The sequence below is a fragment of the Protopterus annectens genome, chromosome 4.part0, assembly GCF_019279795.1.
Source record: "Protopterus annectens isolate FY-2018-M chromosome 4.part0, PAN1.0, whole genome shotgun sequence".
NCBI classification, from domain to species: domain Eukaryota; kingdom Metazoa; phylum Chordata; order Ceratodontiformes; family Protopteridae; genus Protopterus; species Protopterus annectens.
In genome coordinates this window covers 1,064,750,029-1,064,769,818 of record NC_056733.1, presented here as the reverse complement: position 1 = coordinate 1,064,769,818, position 19,790 = coordinate 1,064,750,029, and the positions used below count along the sequence as shown (strand labels likewise).

General features: G+C 44.9%; 1 protein-coding gene across 1 annotated transcript in view; it reads left to right on the top strand.

Moving 5' to 3' along the window:
• The window catches only part of SPATA24 (spermatogenesis associated 24), a 1,033,606-nt gene that overhangs the window by 584,036 nt on the left and 429,780 nt on the right, over positions 1 to 19,790 (top strand). The window contains exon 4 of the mRNA XM_044068997.1: positions 8,059 to 8,129. Within this exon, the coding sequence (XP_043924932.1) occupies positions 8,059 to 8,129 (71 nt within the window). The remainder of the gene's footprint in view (positions 1 to 8,058; positions 8,130 to 19,790) is intronic.

The following is a 19,790-nucleotide window of genomic DNA, read 5'->3' as shown; positions in this document are numbered from 1 at the left end:
CCCCTCTAGAGGCAGAGGGGGGAACAATAATAATAGACGCCGTCCTAGAGGCAGAGGGGGCCCGCAAAATCAGGGTAGTCGAGAAACTTTCTCTGACAAACCCTTTCAGCACCCCTGAGGGGCTGCCCGACTGTCCACCTTCGGAGGCAGTCGGGGGAAGATTATCTCTGTACCCAAAAGCCTGGCTTTCCCTTACTCAAGACAAGTGGGTACAGTCTATCATATCCGAAGGCTACAGAATTCCATTCATTCACATCCCAAAACAATCCAGAAACTCCCTTCCAGACGTTCCACCCAGTCAAAGGGAGCAAGCAGCACTAGAAATTTCAAAGCTGCTAGCAAAAAGAGCCATTCAACCAGTTCCAGCAGACCAACAAGGATCCGGAATCTACTCCAAATTCTTTTTGGTTCCAAAGAAGACAGAGGACTGGAGACCCATTTTGGATCTCAGCAACTTGAACAAGTTTGTCAAGAAAACAAAATTTCGGATGGTCACGCTGCAGTCCATCCTGCCTTTTCTGGGTCAGGACAACTGGATGTGCTCCATAGATCTCCAGGATGCGTACTATCACATCAAAATGAACAGACGATCCAGGAGATTTCTCCGCTTCAGGCTAGGAGCCAATCATTTTCAGTTCAGGGCCCTGCCCTTTGGTCTCACTACAGCCCCCCGAGTGTTCACCAAATGCATGGCAGTGGTCGCTCATTTGAGGGGCCAGGGATTCCAGGTGTTTCCGTACTTAGACGACTGGCTACTGACTGCCACCACCAGGCATCTACTTCTTTTAGCCAGAGACTACACTTTACGAACCTGTCAGACTCTAGGCATCTCTGTAAATTACGAAAAGTCTGTCTTGTCGCCTTGTCAGTCTATTACCTTTATAGGCGCAAGATTAGACACAGTCAGTCTGTTAGCCAGACTCACGGAACAAAGAGTAGCAGACATTCACAAGCAGGTTTTTCTTCTATTACGACACAACAGGGTCAAGGTCAGACTGGTGTTGAAAGTCCTAGGGATTATGGCGGCGGCTATTCCTCTCCTCCCCTTAGCCCGCTTCCACATGAGGATTCTTCAGTGGATGCTTTTCACTCAGTGGTCTTTTCAACTTCTGCCAATGTCCCACACTATCAGCATAACTCAGTCATGCAGGAATCATCTTTCCTGGTGGGTCACATCTCCCCAACTTCTTCTAGGGAGACCTTTCATTCCCCCACCCCCGGCTGCAACTCTGACAATGGATGCCTCCCTGATCAGGTGGGGGGGGCATTACCAGGGCAGGACAGTCCAGGGCACGTGGCAGCCGATCGAGTGCCACTTGCACATAAATGTTCTAGAGATGAGAGCAGTGCTTTTAGCGTTGCAAGCCCTTCAGGACTCTCTTCCCAAGGGAACTATAGCAATTCAGACGGACAATATGTCAGTAGTGTGGTACATCAACGAGCAAGGCGGGACCAAATCTTACCCCTTATGTCGAGAAGCACTCAGACTGTGGCAATGGGCGATCTCTTCTCAGCGTTTCCTGATAGCAACGCACATTCCCGGCAAGTCCAATGTGATAGCAGACAGATTGAGCAGAGCAATTCTCATGCCTCACGAGTGGTCTCTGAAGAAATCAGTGTTGGAAGAAGTTTTTTGAACTTGGGGCCAACCTTGCTGCGATCTTTTTGCCACTCCCCAAAACAGCAAGTGTCCCGATTTCTTCACCCTCTTTCCCCTACCAGGTCATCCCATCAGAGACGCTCTAGTTCACGATTGGCCTCCGGGACTCCTGTATGCCTTTCCCCTTCCCACTGATACCTCAGCTGATTCGAAAGCCATCGCTCTGAAGGCCTCAATGATCCTCATTGCCCTTTATTGGCCTCGACAGGTTTGGTTTCCCTTTCTTCACCGTTACCTTTTGGTGCAACCATGGCATCTGGACCCAGTTCCAGATCTCTTGACCCATCAATCGGGTCAACTGCACCAATCCCTTTCTTCTCTGAACCTCACAGCGTGGTTCCTCCAATTCCAACCTTAGCCAGGCTTCCCTTAATATCTCACTCAGTTAGAGATATCTTGATAGCTTCTCATAAGTCTTCTACCCGGAAGATTTATAGCAGCAAATGGAAACGTTTCTCCTTCTGGGCAGCGTCCAGGGAAATAGATCCTTTTACTGCACCTATTCAGTCCATTCTGGATTTCCTAGCTGAGCTTTTCCAAGTGGGCTCTTCTTCTACTATCAGAGTTCAATTGGCGGCTATATCTAATTTTCATGTGGGCGTGTCAGAGTCTACTATTATGTCTCACAAACTCTGTAAAGCCTTTTTGAAAGGAGTCTTTCTTTTTAAGCCCCCTATCAATGATCCACCTCCTCCATGGGATCTGAACTTGGTTCTAGCATCATTGATTCTACCCCCCTTTGAACCTGCGGCTTCATGTTCTATGAAGTTGTTGTCTTGGAAAATGCTTTTTCTAATAGCCATCACTTCAGCTAGAAGGGTATCGGAACTCCATGCTCTATGCTGTCATCCCCCGTATTTACTTTTTCACAGAGATAGGGTATCCTTGCATACCAATCCATCCTTTTTGCCCAAAGTGTCCTCTCAAGCAAATCTGAATCAAACTATTGATCTCCCAGTTTTTTTCCCCAACTATGGCAACAGGTCAGAACAGAAACTTCATTGTTTAGATATTCATCGCCAACTTTTATTTAGACAGGACTAAACAGTTTAGAAAATCAGACCAACTGTTTATTTCATATGCAGAAGGCAAGATGGGCCTTCCAGTCACTAAAGTGTCACTTTCTAGATGGCTTACTTCTATGATTACCTTTATTTATGAGATCAGGCACCAACAATTGCCCTCGAAGCCTAGAGCTCATTCTACTAGGGCCTTAGCCACATCCATAGCTTTTCAGGATAGGCTTCCTATTGATTCTATTTGCTCAGCAGCCACCTGGGCTTCCCCTCATACCTTCATTTCTCATTACAAGTTGGACATAGCCTCCAGAGACCGTGCCAACTTTGGTTCCACTGTTCTCAAGAGTCTGTTCTGATAGGCCACCCGGGACAAGGTGCTAGGGACGCGGTCCCATCCAGTAAGAATGAAGGCGAGATAGACAACTTAACATTAAGAAGTTATGTACCTACCATAACGTTCCATGTTAGTTGTCTTCTTCTCGCCTTCTTTCTTGCGTCCCACCCTCCTTCCCCCTAGCCTGGACAGACCTAGAGGAGATTGTCTTGTGACCTTTCAATCCTTTCTCCCATGCTCTACCACCTCTATATTTTTCCTCTGTTAGGTTTAGGACACCTCACAGTCAGCCCTATAGAGGTGGGTTACCCTTTCTCCATGTTATGGAGTTTTTCTTGCTTGGCCTAGCTTTCAAACGAGATCTGAGGAGTTACCGCCTAGCATTGTGGGATATGGGGGAGCCTCGAGCCGGTGGAATTAGCTCTCGAGCTTTAGTATTGGCCGAGTCGGAGCCGAGGATCGGCTCCGAACCCATCCAGCAAGAAAGAAGGCGAGAAGAAGACAACTAACATGGAACATTATGGTAGGTACATAACTTCTTATTCTCATTTAAATACTGCCTGTCATGTTCCATTCAAGAACGTAAGTACTGTTTCTGCCTCATGCACAATTAGAAAAAGATTCATACTGTTCAAAGTACAAGCAAAGCACATTCTGCTTCAAGCAAAATAAAACATCCTTTCTGTACTGCACAAAGAACAAGCAGTTCAGACTGGTGTCCTTGCTCATTTTCTGTAGAGTTGATGGGCAATTCAGCAAAAAGCACTGTAACTTGCTTTGGATGTGGGAAGTGCTTATATATTCAACTACTTCATGAATTTTATACTGTTGGGGGGGGGGGTGAAACCTTTGTCACCAAGCAATGATTTTTTATTCCGCAACATCACAAAGTATATTGTTTTTTGGTCTTGCCCCCCCCCCCCCCAAAGCTGTGGGTCCCAGGCTCCCTCTTGCTTCACCCCTATTATAATATACTACTGAAGATTGTTGTTGTTGTTTGTCTTTCGGCTTTTCCCAGTAAGGGGTCACCACAGTGGAACTCCGGTCCGCTAATGTTTGGCAGTAGATTTGTTTTTACGAAACGCCAAGGTGCCAGCTCGACGCTCAACCTTCAACTAAGGCACGCCCATTTACGCACGCATGTCTTTTGAATGCTGCCCAACCGCGGGGAGGACATGCAGACTTCACACAGGAGGCACTCCCAAGCCCAGCCGAGAATCGAACTGGAGAACTTCTTGCTGTGAGGTAATACCGCCGTACCACCGCGGCATTTATTACTTGCATATTCCAGTCTACCATCAACACAAATGTTTCCTCAGTTTTGGAGAGGGGAAATCTACTACTTTATACCTCCCTTCCTTTCAGGCTATCCATTATACCCATGGCCTTTACCAAATACCTAAGCATAGTGTTGACTCCTATGACAACAACGTTTATCCCCATTTAGCCCTATGTAGATGACTACCTCATTCAAGTGCCCTTATGACAGGAGGTAGAGAAGGTACTTGCCCTGACAATGTCCATGCTCATCAGTCTAGGGTTTTCCCCATATCCAACCTGAAGCTGGAGACAAGGAAGATCTTTGTAATGACTGTATAGAGCATAGACTGGAACCTTCTTTTCCTCCCAAGGAAAGGATCTCATTGCTGAAACCCTTCTTTATAAATCTGACCCATGCTTAGGGCCTGCATGTCAGAGTTACTTTAAGGCTCCTGGCCTACATTTCAGATTCAATTTTCATGGTACTCCTTAGCCTGTCTTCATACAAGGAATATTCAGTGATATCTGAGTAGTTTGACTATAACACAGCCAACCTGTCACTCTAGAAGATCTTCCTTATCCTAGACAAATTGAAATTATTCTTCCTTTTTTAATTTCTCCAATTCTTTTGGGTTTCTAATACCATGATGGGAATGGACCCTATTCCTAAGTCAAAGTATGATTAAAGTTCATGAAATTAGTATTGTTCCAGTCTTTGATGTCAGCCAGAAATGCCCTTTGCAGCACCCACAATGTGCCCAGTAATGACTCCTGCAATTTGTATGGGGTTACATGTATTGGTAACATATCTAAATATGATTGTAGATTCTGTATTTATAAGACCCGTTGCTTCTACTACTACTGGAACTCTCTGGGTATCTTTCTTCCACATTGCTCTCATTTCTGCCTGCAAATCCTGATATTTTATGACTTTGTGTCTCTCTGTATGCAAGACACTATAGTCAGTGGATGTGGCGATTTCAATGATCAATGCTACTTTTGTCTTCTTTTCATTGACCACTATATCTGATTTTCTAGCATCTATTTTTTGAACTGTTGGTAATGGGTGATCCCGTGTGATGTAGACTTCATCATTTTCTGTGATGCTTTGTTGCTCATGTTTCAAGGGTTTTTCATCCGTTTCAATACCATAATGTTTGCACAATCCCCAGTGCAATAGTCTTGCCACATTATTATGTCTTTCCATATACAGTCCTTCTGCAATTAGTATATCACAATCAGCAACGAGGTGTACAACTTTTTCCAATTCTGTTTCTCCTACATGTTCAATGGACTTTGTAAACCAAAATATACATAGCCCACTATCTTGGGATGCCAATATTAACCTTTCATCTCTTGGTTTGAATTTGTCTCTACTTCACCATTACTGCATTCGACCCTGATCAACATGAGGTTCTTCCAGAGGGTTTCTATACTTGCAACTATATTTATACATTTTCCACATTTCTTGCCTTCTCATCTGGTCCTTTACCTTATATTCATTCTTTTATTTTTTGGCACATTCAGTTGCTGCCTGATTTTTATCTACTTCTGATTTTATTTCCATTCCTGCTTGATGCTGATGTGCTTCTGTTAGATTAAGCGGAGAAGTCATCTTAGATTTATTCTCCTCATATTTCAAAACTTTCACTACGTTTGGGTCTTGAGGTCAGCAGCTATGTGTGCAGTCCCACGATTGCAGATCTATACATGTAATCATTTTCAAGGAGGCCTATCCCTCCTTTGGAACGGGGAATATATAATCTTGGTATGCACTGATTTTTATAAGTCATTTGGTGAGCATGAAGCATCCTTCTTGTTTTCCTGTCTAATCTATCCAACATGTTTTGGGGCCAATCAATCACTCCAAAACTGTAAGTTAGGACAGGAAGTACAAATTGGTTTATAGCACAAATTTTGTTCTAGATGTCAACACTGTTTTCAGGATTAATTTAAGTCTTCTAAAGTATTCCTTACTAAGTTGTATTCACATTTGTTCATGTTTTCTTGTTGATCCTTCATCAATTCCCAAATATTTATACACTCCTTCTTGCTCAAGTTCTTTTATATCACATTCTTGTCCCAAACTGATGTTTTCTTGGTGCTGCAGTTTTCCTGCTTTAAATATTGCTTTTACACATTTATCGAGACAAATGGCATTCTTATATCATCTGAAAAAGTTTTGACAACTTGCAGTTGTGCTTTCAGTTCCTCGTCTCTGCATATTTGTTTTATCAATTACCCTCTGCAGAGTTCATGCAGTGTGACAGGAGTTTGATACCTCTGTACTGCCCACAGTTGTGAATGTCTCTTTTGCTCTTTATACACTGGCACTAGTATGTTTATTATCCAGTCATGTGGGAGACACCTTTCTCTCTACACTGCTGTGAGTGCCCTCAGGAGCCATTTCTCCGCTATCTCACCCAACATCTTTATCACATCTGCTGTGGCTTCATCTGAGCCTGCTGCTTTCCTTGACTTCATTTTCTTTAGTGCTGTTCTTACTTCTATGGTGGGCTCCTCTTCTCACACCATAGGCTACATCTGGGGCAGTACAGTTTCTGTGGGGTTTTCTTCATTCAGAAGCCGCTGGAAGTACTCCTTCCATCTGCTTTTGATGTTTTGTTGACTGGTTAACACTTTTGCCTTCTCCAATAACACTTAGGATTTTTCGAAACTGCTAACACAAAAAAAAATTGCAGTGCATTTAAAAAACACAGTCATCTTACCACATGGAATCAAAAAACAAAATCACCTTAAATTGATATTTGATTGTTTTAGTTAATGATTTTTGTTGGTTAGCCACAGTCACATGGTAAGGTGATTTTGTTTTTTTTCAGTGCACTGCAGTGTTATTTAGTAGTTATGAAAAAGTCCTATGTGTTATTGAAGAAGATGAAAGTTCTAACTACACAAGTCAAAAGTGTTGTGTGAGAAGACATTTGGAGGGTTTTTGTTACTACCTTGATGGAAACGGCTTGATGTTCTTTCTGTCTCTTTTGATCTTTGGTGCTTGTTTTACTTTTGTATGTACATGACTGGATCGGGTTGGTATGTGGAGAGGAGTATGATGCGTTTCTACACAGTGAGTGTGCTGAGCTTGTCTTGTTTATTCATTCAATGTGTTCATACTTTATAACTGGGTAAGTCAACTGGTCCAGTAAAACATTTTGGCCACAACCCAATCCACAGTGGCAAATGCAACAAACAGAAAGACATGCATTTAGAAATACAAAAAGAAAAGAAAAAACAATACTGTCATTAAGGCATTTGTCAAAGATTGCATGCACAATACATAGCCAAAAAGTGACACTGAATAAGTAAACATAAAACAGTATTTACTAGAATACATGAATTATTAGTGCTTAAATACATGGTATAAACTTCATTATAAATACTGAATTGTATGTAAGCATATTGCACAGCTCACAGCACTGTAAGATTGTTACTAGGTGTAATGGATTAGGAATCAGTGAGTGGATGTTGCATAGCTGTGCAAAAAGGAAAAAAAACACTTATTTTGCTGTTAAATCTTAAAACACAAAAATTCTACCAGCAAACAAACCACACCAGTAACCAAATATGAAAACTAAGTGCAGAGAAAAGCACCAGTGTGGAAACACAGCAGTCACAGTTCAAAATATCCATACTTGGATTTGTTTTCCCTGCTGCCTATTTTACCTGTGGATATTTTGAACTGTGACTGCTGTGTTTCCACACTGGTGCTTTTCTCTGCACTTTGCTGTTAAATCTTATTGATTTTACATTTTGTACTTTTACCTTAGGCTTGCAAATATTAAGAAGAAGGCGCATAATGAGGCAACTAAAAAAGACAAGCTAATCACCAAATGCTGTGGTAAGTAGACCTTTCACGTTGACATACAAATAACATTCTAATTGTATCAACACAGCTGTTTGCACACTGGACACAGCAGCAGGGTTTTGACTTGTAATTGGCATGATCGTTTTACAAAAGCTGTGCTTTCACCTTATATAATTTCTATCTTTTACAGATTTTAGCCTTCATCAATTTCCTTAGAAGTGTGTCATTTATCTTTTGGCTTAGACTGCTGATTTATAAGATTACAAATGCTGATGTAATAAAGCAGTATGAAATTTAGTTTGCTGTTAAATAACAAAGATGATAACATTTTCTAGTAATACAAAGTTTATGAGTAAGATGTGGTCTTTCCAATGCATGAACTTTGAATTTAATAGGGTAATCTGATGTCCTTTGCATTCTTCCTCACTGATGGGTCTCCGATCTGACTCAGCTGCATTTCCAAGACTTTGAATCCTAGTCTCGAGCTCCTCCCTCTTCCCATAATACACCATCCATAACTCCTCAGATCTCATTTGCCACCATCGTGGTTAGACGGAGGATTCCAAGTCTCCAGTGTAGGAAAATTTATTTTCTTAAAAATATCTATTTTTTTTGTTTTTTTCTGTCGATTTTTTTTCTGTAGATTGTTGTTTCTTAACGCTTCTTTCCTTCCTTGATGGCTGCGTGCGGCTGGAAATATTATGTTACCTTTTCTTTTCACTCATAGTGACATTGGGCTTCCTTTTTGTCAGGTTCTTGATCCATTGTCATGAATTTGTAGTTATCCAGTGAATCAGGGGTAAGAAGACCTTTGTTATTTTCCAGTTTTATTCCTATTCTCAGAGATCTCATGCTACTACAAAATCTGTTATGCGACTAATTTTTTAGGCAGTATGCCTTGGAATCTTGAATCTCAGAAATTAGTAATAGACTTTGAGTTCTGTCTCATGCCCTTCGCAGATGTATGCTGATGTGATACCTTTTATTCTATCAACTGTCTTAAGTTTGTACAGAGTTCGTGCTCTAATGGGCTGAAAGGTATGCATGGGCTTCCTATCTCTTCTTTGGTCCTGAATTGCTTCAATGCTTATCCGACAGCAGAGTTTAAGGCTTTGATGTTAGTGTAATATCTATAAACAGTTTCATACTATTTATTTATTTATTATTTATTTATTTTACATTTGTTAACTGAGAAATTCCGACTGGACCAGGTCCATTTTCAGCAGAGGCCTGGGGAGAAAAGCTCCAGCATCAAGCCAACACAATACACAAAACAGGTTACATCATGTATGCTGAGCATAGTAATATAACAAGAAATTAATAAAACACTCCAGGTAAAAGAAGATATAGAACATAGGTAAAAGACAATGTCAGTTACAGTACATCCAGCATAATAAACAAAACAGGTGTTATCATATATGCTGAGCATAGTAATAGAACAAGAAATTAATAAAACACTCCAGGTAACTTCTGTGATGGCTTGGTGGTGAACTACTGTGACTATGATGTATATGTCCTGGGTTCGAGACCTGTTTATTTAAAAAAAATATATATATATATATATATATATATATATATATATATATATATATATGTGTGTGTGTGTGTGTGTGTGTGTATATATATATATATATATATATGTGTGTGTGTGTGTGTGTGTGTGTGTGTGTATATATATATATATATATATATATATATATATATATATATATATGTGTGTGTGTGTGTGTGTGTGTGTGTATATATATATATATATATATATATATATATATATATATATATATATATAAAACCAAAAGTAAGCAGAATCCAAGCCAAAAGTACTAGTAACCACCTACACAAGCCTGGAAAAACGAAGCAGGATATCCCAAAATTGGTTCTTTATTGAGCCACGACACTGAAAGCACACCATGGTGTGCTTTCAGTGTCGTGGCTCAATAAAGAACCAATTTTTGGGATATCCTGCTTCGTTTTTCCTGACTTGTGTGTGTGTGTATATATATATATATATATATATATATATATATATATATATATATATATATTTATAAGCAGCAAACAAATAAATCCAAACCAGCCCAGAAGATGAAGATGTTGAAACACAGGTGCTCAGTAGGAAGGTAGCTGGAATAAATTAGCTGAACCACGACAAAGTAAAATCTTTTTAATACAAAATGGTGAGCGCTTTCGCAATGGTAACCATTGCTTCATCAGACAGTTCATTCAAACAGCAACAGAACTTAAATACTTTAATTCATTACTAAAACAACCAATCCTACCACTCAAAGTTAATTCAGCACTCAGCAATCAATGATGTTAAGTTGTCCATCTCGCCTTCATTCTTGCTGGATGGGTTCGGAGCCAATCCTCGGCTCCGACTCGGCCACTCTAAAAGCTCGAGAGTTGGTTCCACCGGCTCAAGGCTCCCCTTATATCCCACAATGCTAGGCGGTAATACCTCAGATCTCGTTTGCCGCTACAGCGATCGAGGTGTGTTGTTTCTACCGGCTTCAGGTCAGTTCATATAGATTAGTCTATAGTTAATTTAAGCCCCTTTAATTTAGTTTTTTCTCGTTATTTCCCTTAGTTGAGTGGATTTTGACCCCTTCCTTCCTGTTTATCCACCCTTTTTTCCTCAAGAACTTATTAGTTCTTCCCTCAGGCCTTCGGGCCCTTCCATCCCCTTATTAGTGGAGTGTATGTGTTTGTAGGGATTTAAAAACTAACTAATTTTAGTAGTTTAATTTTAGTTAACCTTAGTGGATAGTGTAATCGGTGTGTTTGTGTTGTGTGGTGGTTACACTTTTTTCCTTAAAATGTCTAAGGATTCAAAGGTCTCAGGCTTCAAGAAGTGTGACTCGTGCTGTCAGAAAATGTCTCTGACAGACGGTCACACTTCTTGTGTGTACTGCCTGGGACCTTTACACCTGCAGGACTCTTGTGCTGTATGCCATGGCTTCAGCCCTAGAGTCCTGCAGGAAAGAAAAAATAAACTTATATTACGAGGCTTATTGAAGCCTGAGGGTCCCCCGACTGTTTCTTCAGGCAAACCCTCCAAACCTTCTAGGTCGTTGGCTCCAGTTTCTGAGTCGACACCTAAGGCTTCGAAGTCTGCTACAACATCGGCTCCGGCTGGAGCCGATGAGACTCAAACTCTTATTTCTTCGGTTCCCTCGGCTCCGGCCGGAGCCGAGGTGTTGGAAATCACTGAGTCGGCTCCGATAAAATTATCGGAACCGACAACTAGGAAAAGGTCTAGGTCACCGTCTCTTGGCTCCGTTCATTCGGCTCCAGCATCTCCCTTGCTGTCTGAACGGAGCCATAGATCTCACTCCTCTAGGTCGTCGAGACTTTCAGACCATGACCTTCAGAGGGTAGTGAGTCGACTTCTTAAGTCCGAGGCACTGGCCCAAATGCTTCAGAGCCCGACTCAGCAGTCAATGCTTAATCCGATTTCTCAAAATGTTCCTCCTCCGACTCCTTTGAGTTCGGAGCCGGGGTGTTTCGGACCCGAGACTGTGGTAGCGTCGGAGCCGATACAATTGTCTTTGGCGCCGTTGTCTGCTCCGTTTTCTTCATTGGAAGAATCTCGGCGCCGGACTTCCCTCATCGGCTCCGAGGGGGTGAGTGGCATCGGACCCTTGTCCGACCCCGCTCTCCCTCTCGGTGCTTCGGCGCTGGTGAGTTCGGCTCCGACATCGGCCTCGGAGCCATCACTGTCGGTGCCGAGGGAGGTTTTCAGCTCTTCAGAGCGGAGACCTCTGGCTCTGCCTGACAGGGGTGCTTTCGAGGTCATGCGGAGTGTATTGGAACCTGGTTCAACTCCACAGTTGGCTCCGTCTGCCCCTCCCTCCTCGGTGCCTCAGGTAATTTCTACTCACTCCCTCTTCCCAGACCGCAGAGAGCCAGCTCCTCAAGAATCCCCTGTGGGGATTTCATCCTCTTCCGAGGCCTCTCCTGAATTGGCAGGAGAGCCCCCTAGGAAGAGAAAGTGCAAGAGGAAGCACATAGACTCACCTGAGTCTGTCACCTCTGACACGGATTTAGAGGATTCTGAAGGTTCCCCCCGTTCCCCCTCTGAAGATGTCTCCTTTGCAGACATCCTGGAGATCTTAAAACAGAGGGGGAATTGGCCAGCCCTTAAGCCTTCGGAGGATGAATCTGTGTATCTTGAGGCATTTGGCTCTCGCCCTTCCACCTCCTGGGTGTCCCCCCCCTTTGACCCCCTTATGCAGGTGGTAGCAAAAAAGGCTTGGACGGCTCCTGACTCTGTGGACCCCACCCCCAGGAGACCTTCAAAGTTTATTACAGCACCAGCAGACAAACAATTTTTGACTAAAGGAGTTTCTGTGGATGCTATGGTGGTAGCTGCTGCCACCAAGAAGGAACTAGCTGATCCTTCAGTGCCTGTCCATCCCCCTAACAAGGAATCTAGGTCTATGGACAGGTACAGGAAGCGGATGTTTTCGTCAGCGACCTTTTCAATGCGTTCGCTGAACTACCTCTGTCATTTCACTCGTCTTCAGAGACTTGATCAAGGAAGCAAGTGAGATGTTAAAGGATCCAACAGCTGCAGGTTTTCAGGATAAGATGAACGCTCAGCTGGCAACCCTCAATTCGATAGCTAACTCCTCCATGCGCCTTCTTTCATATGCGGCTGATGGAGCGAGCAGAGCTGCAGGTACAGGTGTGGCCTTACGCCGGCATGCCTGGATGCGGCTATGCTATTTTGCGGATCCCTTTAAGACGTCTTTCACTAATTCCTCATTTGATGGATCGTCCCTTTTTGGTCCTCAAGTGAAAGAAACCTTGACAAGGTGCGAGACGGATGGCAAAACTCTTTCTGCCGTCGAGTCCGTTTTCTACTCCTTCTAGGCCTTACCCCAAGGGCCAGAAAAGTGGAAAGATGTGGTTCCATAAGCAATCTCAAGGGGCTTTGCCTGGCGACAGAGTCGGTTCCCCTCTAGAGGCAGAGAGGGGAACAATAATGGTAGACGTCGCCCTAGAGGCAGGGGGGTCCGCAGAACCAGGGCAATCGAGAAACCTTTTCCGATAAGCCTTTTCAGCATCCCTGAGGTGTTGCCCGACTGTCCACCTTCGGAGGCAGTCGGGGGAAGATTATCAATGTACCCAGAAGCCTGGCGATCTCTAACGCAAGACAAGTGGGTACAGTCCATCAATTCCGAAGGCTATTCCATTCCGTTCTTTCGCATTCCAAATCAATCAAAAAAGTCCCTTCCAGATGTTCCACCCACTCAAAGGGATCAAGCAACGTTAGAAATATCAAAGTTGCTTGCAAAAAGAGCCATTCAGCCAGTTCCAACAGACCAGCAAGGATCCGGAATCTACTCCAAATTCTTTTTGGTTCCAAAGAAAACAGGGGACTGGAGGCCCATTTTGGATCTCAGCATCTTGAACAAGTCGGTCAAGAAAACAAGATTTCGGATGGTCACGTTGCAATCCATCCTACCCCTATTGGGAAAGGAAAACTGGATGTGCTCTATAGACCTCCAGGATGCGTACTATCATATAAAAATGAACAGACGCTCCAGGAGATTCCTCCGCTTCAGGCTGGGAACCAGTCACTTTCAATTCAGAGCCCTGCACTTTGGACTCACCACAGCCCCGGTGTTTACCAAATGCATGGCAGTGGTGCCCTCTCACCTGAGACGTCAAGGATTCCAGGTGTTTCCATACTTAGACGACTGGCTCCTTACAGCTCCCACCAAGCATCTTCTACTACTTGCCAGAGACTACACTTTTCGCATATTTCAAAGCTAGGTATCTCAATAAATTGCGAAAAGTCTGTTTTGTCGCCTTGTCGTGCTATTACCTTCATAGGCAAATCTAGACACAGTCAGCATGTCTGCGAGACTCACAGACCAAAGGATAGCAGACATACACAAACTAGTCTCTCTTCTTTTCCACAGCAACAGAATCAAAGTCAGATTAGTCCTAAAAGTACTGGGGATTATAGCGGCTGCTATCCCTCTACTTCTATTAGCCAGATTTCACATGAGAATCTTACAATGGATGCTCTTCACACAATGGTCATACCAACAACTTCCGATGTCCCACACCATTGTGATAATGCAAGCATGCAGGAATCATCTTCTTTGGTGGATTTCTTCACCCCAGCTCTTCCTAGGAAGACCCTTTGTCCCTCCCCCTCCAGTTGCTACTCTGACAACGGACGCCTCCCTGATCGGGTGGGGGGGGCATTATCAGGGCAGGACAGTCCAGGGCATATGGCAACCTTTTGGACGCCACTTGCATATAAATGTTCTAGAGATGAGAGCGGTGCTTTTAGTGTTGCAAGCCCTTCAAGACTCTCTTCCGATGGGAACGATAGCAATTCAGACGGACAACATGTCTGTAGTGTGGTATATCAACAAACAAGGCGGAACCGGATCCTACCCCCTATGTCGAGAAGCACTCAGACTGTGGCAATGGGCGATTTCTTCTCAGCGGTTTCTGATAGCAACGCACATCCCCGGGAAGTCCAATCTCATTGCGGACAAATTGAGCAGAGCTATTCTCATGCCTCACGAGTGGTCTCTGAAAATTCAGTCTTGGAAAAGTTTTTCTGAAGTGGGGCCAGCCTTGCTGCGACCTTTTTGCTACTCCCCAAAACAGCAAGTGCAAAGATTATTTCACCCTCTTTCCTCTACCAGGCCATCCCAGCAGAGGCGCTCTAGTCCAAGTTTGGCCCCGGGGACTTCTGTATGCATTTCCTCCCTTCCCACTAATTTCTCAAGTGATACAGAAAGCCATCACTCAGAAAGCTTCATTGATCCTCATTGCCCCTTACTGGCCTCGACAGGTTTGGTTCCCCTTTCTGCACCATTTTCTGTTGGAGCAACCCTGGCATCTGGATCTAGTTCCAGATCTTTTGACCCATCAGTCGGGTCAGTTACATCGCTCCCTCCCCTCTCTGAACCTCACTGCTTGGTTCCTCCAATTCCAACCTTAGCCAGGCTTCCTCTAATATCTCACTCAGTTCGAGATATTTTAATAGCTTCCCATAAATCCTCCACTCGGAAGATTTATCTTAGTAAGTGGAAACGTTTCTCCTATTGGGCTCAAGGAAGGGACATAGATCCTGTCACTGCTCCCATTCAAATGGTCCTTGATTTCTTAGCCGAACTATTCCACGCAGGTTTGTCTCCTTCTACTCTTAAGGTTCAATTGGCAGCTATTTCTAACTTTCATGTTGGAATCTCAGATTCTGCCATCATGTCTCACAAGCTTTGCAAAGCTTTTTTGAAAGGAGTTTTTCTTCTCAAGCCTCCTATCAGAAATCCTCCTCCTTCTTGGGACCTTAACTTAGTTCTCACATCTTTGATTCTTCCCCCTTTTGAACCTGCAGCTTCGTGTTCAATGAAATTGCTATCCTGGAAGACACTCTTTTTGGTAGCCATTACTTCGGCTAGAAGAGTCTCGGAGCTTCATGCACTCTGCAGTCGATCCCCTTATCTTTTGTTTCATAAGGATAGGGTATCCTTACGGACCAACCCATTGTTCTTACCCAAAGTAGCCTCTCAGGCAAACCTAAATCAAAACATTGACCTTCCTGTGTTTTTTCCTAACTATTCTAACAGGTCTGAACAGAAATTACATTGGCTAGATGTTCATCGACAATTAAGGTATTATTTGGATAGGACCAAACAGACCAGAAAGGCTGACCAACTGTTTGTTTCTTATGCAGAAGGCAGAAAGGGCCTTCCAGTTTCGAAAGTATCACTCTCCAGATGGCTTACATCCTTGATTTCTTTTGTGTATGAGATTAGGCATCAAAAGTTACCAAACAAACCTAAGGCTCATTCAACTAGAGCTTTGGCTACTTCTATAGCTTTCCAAGACAGGCTGCCTATTGATACGATTTGTGCGGCAGCTACATGGGCTACTCCTCACACTTTCATTTCTCATTTTAAGTTGGACTTAGCTTCCAGACACAGAGCTAATTTTGCTTCCAATGTACTCAAGAGTCTGTTCCAATAGGCCACCCGGGACAAGGTGCTAGGGACGCGGTCCCATCCAGCAAGAATGAAGGCGAGATGGACAACTTAACATATAGAAGTTATGTTCTTACCATAACGTTCCATGTTAGTTGTCTTCTTCTCGCCTTCTTTCTTGCGTCCCACCCTCCTTCCCCCTAGCTTGGACAGACCTAGAGGAGTTTGATTGTGACCTTTTTTTCCTACCACCTCTATTTGTATATATATATACTGTGTTATGTATATATTCCCTCATCAGGTTGTAGGTCACCTTCCTTCTGTCATCTTATAGAGGTGGTTTTCCCCTTTCCAGTGTTTCTGGATTTTCTCCTGGCTGGGCCTAGCTTACAAACAAGATCTGAGGTATTACCGCCTAGCATTGTGGGATATAAGGGGAGCCTCGAGCCGGTGGAACCAACTCTCGAGCTTTTAGAGTGGCCGAGTCGGAGCCGAGGATCGGCTCCGAACCCATCCAGCAAGAAAGAAGGCGAGAAGAAGACAACTAACATGGAACGTTATGGTAAGAACATAACTTCTAATGTTAAGTTGTCAATCTCACCTTCATTCTTGCTGGATGGGTTCGGAGCCTATCCTCGGCTCCGACTCGGCACTTGCTTTAGCTTGAGAACTCCTTTTACCAGCTCGAGGCAACCCTGTATCCCATGATGCAAGGCGGGACTACCTCAGATCTCATTTGCCGCTTAGCGAAAGAGGTCTCCTTTGCCAGCTGAGGTAAGTTGATTTTGTCCAAAAAAGCTTAGTCAGGGATTTATTTCTCCCTTATTCCCCTTGTTATAGTGTGTAGTGTTTCTACAGCCCACCCTATTTCCCTTCAACTTAAAAAGTTTTAAATTCTTTTCATAATTGTTAAAGAGTTTTAAGTTAGGCCTAGACCCCATTGCTTAATCCCTACCTGTGTGTCTGTGTGTTGGGGGATTAATTGTGTGATTGTTGGGGTGTGTGTGTGACTTCTTCCTCTAGGACTATGTCTAAGGAAGGCAAGGTCTCAGGCTTCAAGAAGTGTGACTCGTGCTGTCAGAAGATGTCTCTGACAGACGGTCACACTTCTTGTGTTTACTGCCTAGGGCCTTTGCACCTGCAGGACTCCTGTGCTTTGTGTCACTCTTTTAGCCAGAGAGTCCTGCAGGAAAGGAGGAATAAATTGATCCTCCATGGCTTACTTAAGCCAGAAAGTTCTCCCTCTAAAACAGGGTCTAGTAAACCTTCCAAGCCTCCGAAGGTTCAGGCTACAGTATCTAAGCCTCCTCCGGTGGCACCGGCTCCGTCGGAGCCGATCTTTCTGCTTCGAAAGTAGTGGGTTCGGCACCGATTGGTTCCGACACCCGATCTACTGTGGCCTTGTCGGCTCCGGCTGGAGCCGACACCTTATCCAGCATCGGGCGAAACCTTCGGCTCCATCTGGAATTCAGGGGACTTCGGCTCCGATGACTTCGTCCCGAAGAGATCTCGGTCCCTTCATTGGAGAGTATCCACTCGGCTCCGGGTCTCCTCTTTGTCGGAGCGGAGCCATCGGAGCCGATCTTGAGATCTTCCAGGCTGTCTGACCACGACTTAGAGAGGGTGGTAAGCAGGCTGTTAAAGTCGCAGGCACTGGCCCAAATGCTCCATAGCCCGTCTAAGCAGACTTGACTATTGCTTCACCCTTGAACTTCCTCCTCCGACTCCCCACCAGAGTTCAGAGCCGGAGCTTCGGGACAGCGACTGTTTGGCCAGAGCCGATACATCCTTCGGCTCCGTCGTCTTGGCTCCGATCTCCTCCTTGAGACCTTCCTTGGAGGGATCCGGTCGTCGAGTTTCCCTGGTTGGCTCCGAGGGGCTAGTGGCATCGGACCCTTGTCCGACCCCGCTCTCCCTCTCGGGCTTGCTTGTAAGCTCGGCACCGACATCAGCCTCGAGCCTTCCCTCTCAGTGGAGCCGGAATTCCTGTGTCCTCGGGCGGGATATTCCGGTCTCCGGGAGGAACCTTTGAGGTGATGAGGAGTGTCCTGGCTCCTGAGCCAGGTCAGCAGTCCATCCCTCTAGCTCCTCCCTCTTTGGTGCCTGTAGACACCTCTTGCCAGCCTCTTGCTCTCAGGCCCAGGGATCCATCGCCCCAGGTTTCCCCATTGGGAATTTCCTCCTCTTCCAAGTTTCTCCTGATCCTGCAGGTGAACCCCTCAGAAGAGGCGTGTAAGAGGAAACACACAGACTCCCCTGAGTCTACTACATCTGATACCGACTTAGATGAGTCGGAGGGTTCCCACGATCCCCTCTGAGGATGTCTCCTTTTCAGACATCCTTGAGCTCCTCAAACAGAGGGGGAAATGGCCATCCATTGATCCCTCCGAGGATGAGTCAGTATACCTGGAGGCTTTTGGATCCCGACCCTCCACCTCCTGGGTGTCTCCGCCTTTCGACCCACTTATGCAGGTAGTGGCTCGGAAGGCGTGGGCAGCTCCAGATTCTGTGGAACCTGTCCCCAGGAGACCATCCAAGTTTATTACGGCCCCTACGGACAAACAGTTTCTTTCCAAGGGCGTCTCTGTGGATGCTATGGTGGTGGCGGTGGCCACTAAGAAGGAACTTGCGGATCCTTCAGTACCTGTCCATCCTCCTAACAAGGATTCTAGGACCATGGACAGGTATGGAAAGCGGATGTTTTCTTCAGCGACCTTTGCTATGCGTTAAGCTGAACTACCTTTGTCACTTCACCAGGCTTCAAAGAGATATTCTCAAGGAACTAGGTGAAGTGGTCCAGGATCCTTCTGCTGCTGGGGCTCAAGAAAGATTGCCTCACAGCTAGCAATCCTGAATTCCTTATCCAACTCCTCCATGCGGCTCATATCCTATGCGGCCGATGGAGCGAGCAGAGCCGCAGGCACAGGAGTGGCTCTTAGGCGCCAAGCCTGGATGCGGCTTTGTAATTTTTGGACCCCTTTAAGGCGTCCTTCACCAATACCCCTTTGATGGTTCGGCTTTGTTGGGACCTCAGGTGAAGGATACCTTGACCAGGTGTGAGCAGGACGGTAAAACTCTTTCTGCCGTTGGAGTCCATTTTCCACCCCTTCTAGACCATATCCCAAGGGTCAGAAGGGAGGAAGATGTGGTTCCATAAAGCCCAAGGAGCTACACCGGACACACGTGGTCAGTTTACCCCCAGAGGCAGAGGGGGTAACAATAATAGATGCCGCCCTAGAGGCAGGGGGGGTCCTCAGAACCAGGGCAACAGGGAGTCTCTTCCTGAGAAGCCCTTTCAGCACCCCTGAGGTGTTGCCCGACTGTCCACCCTTGGAGGCAGTCGGGGGAAGGATTTCGCTGTACCCAGTAGCCTGGCATTCCCTCTCACAAGATATGTGGGTACAGTCGATCATATCCGAGGGTTACAAAATCCCCTTCAAAAGGTATCCCATACCTCAACAATCCCTTCCAGACATCTCACCCGGTCAAAGGGATTTGGCAGAACAGGAGGTTTCAAAACTCCTAGGAAAAAGAGCCGTCCAGACTGTGCCGGCAGACCAAGTAGGATCCGGCGTCTACTCGAGATTCTTTTTGGTCCCCAAAAGGACGGGAGATTGGAGACTAATATTAGACCTGAGCAGTCTAAACAGATTTGTCAAGAAGGCAAGATTCCGGATGGTCACGCTTCAGTCCATTCTGCCCTTTCTGGGCAAGGACAACTGGATGTGCTCTATAGACC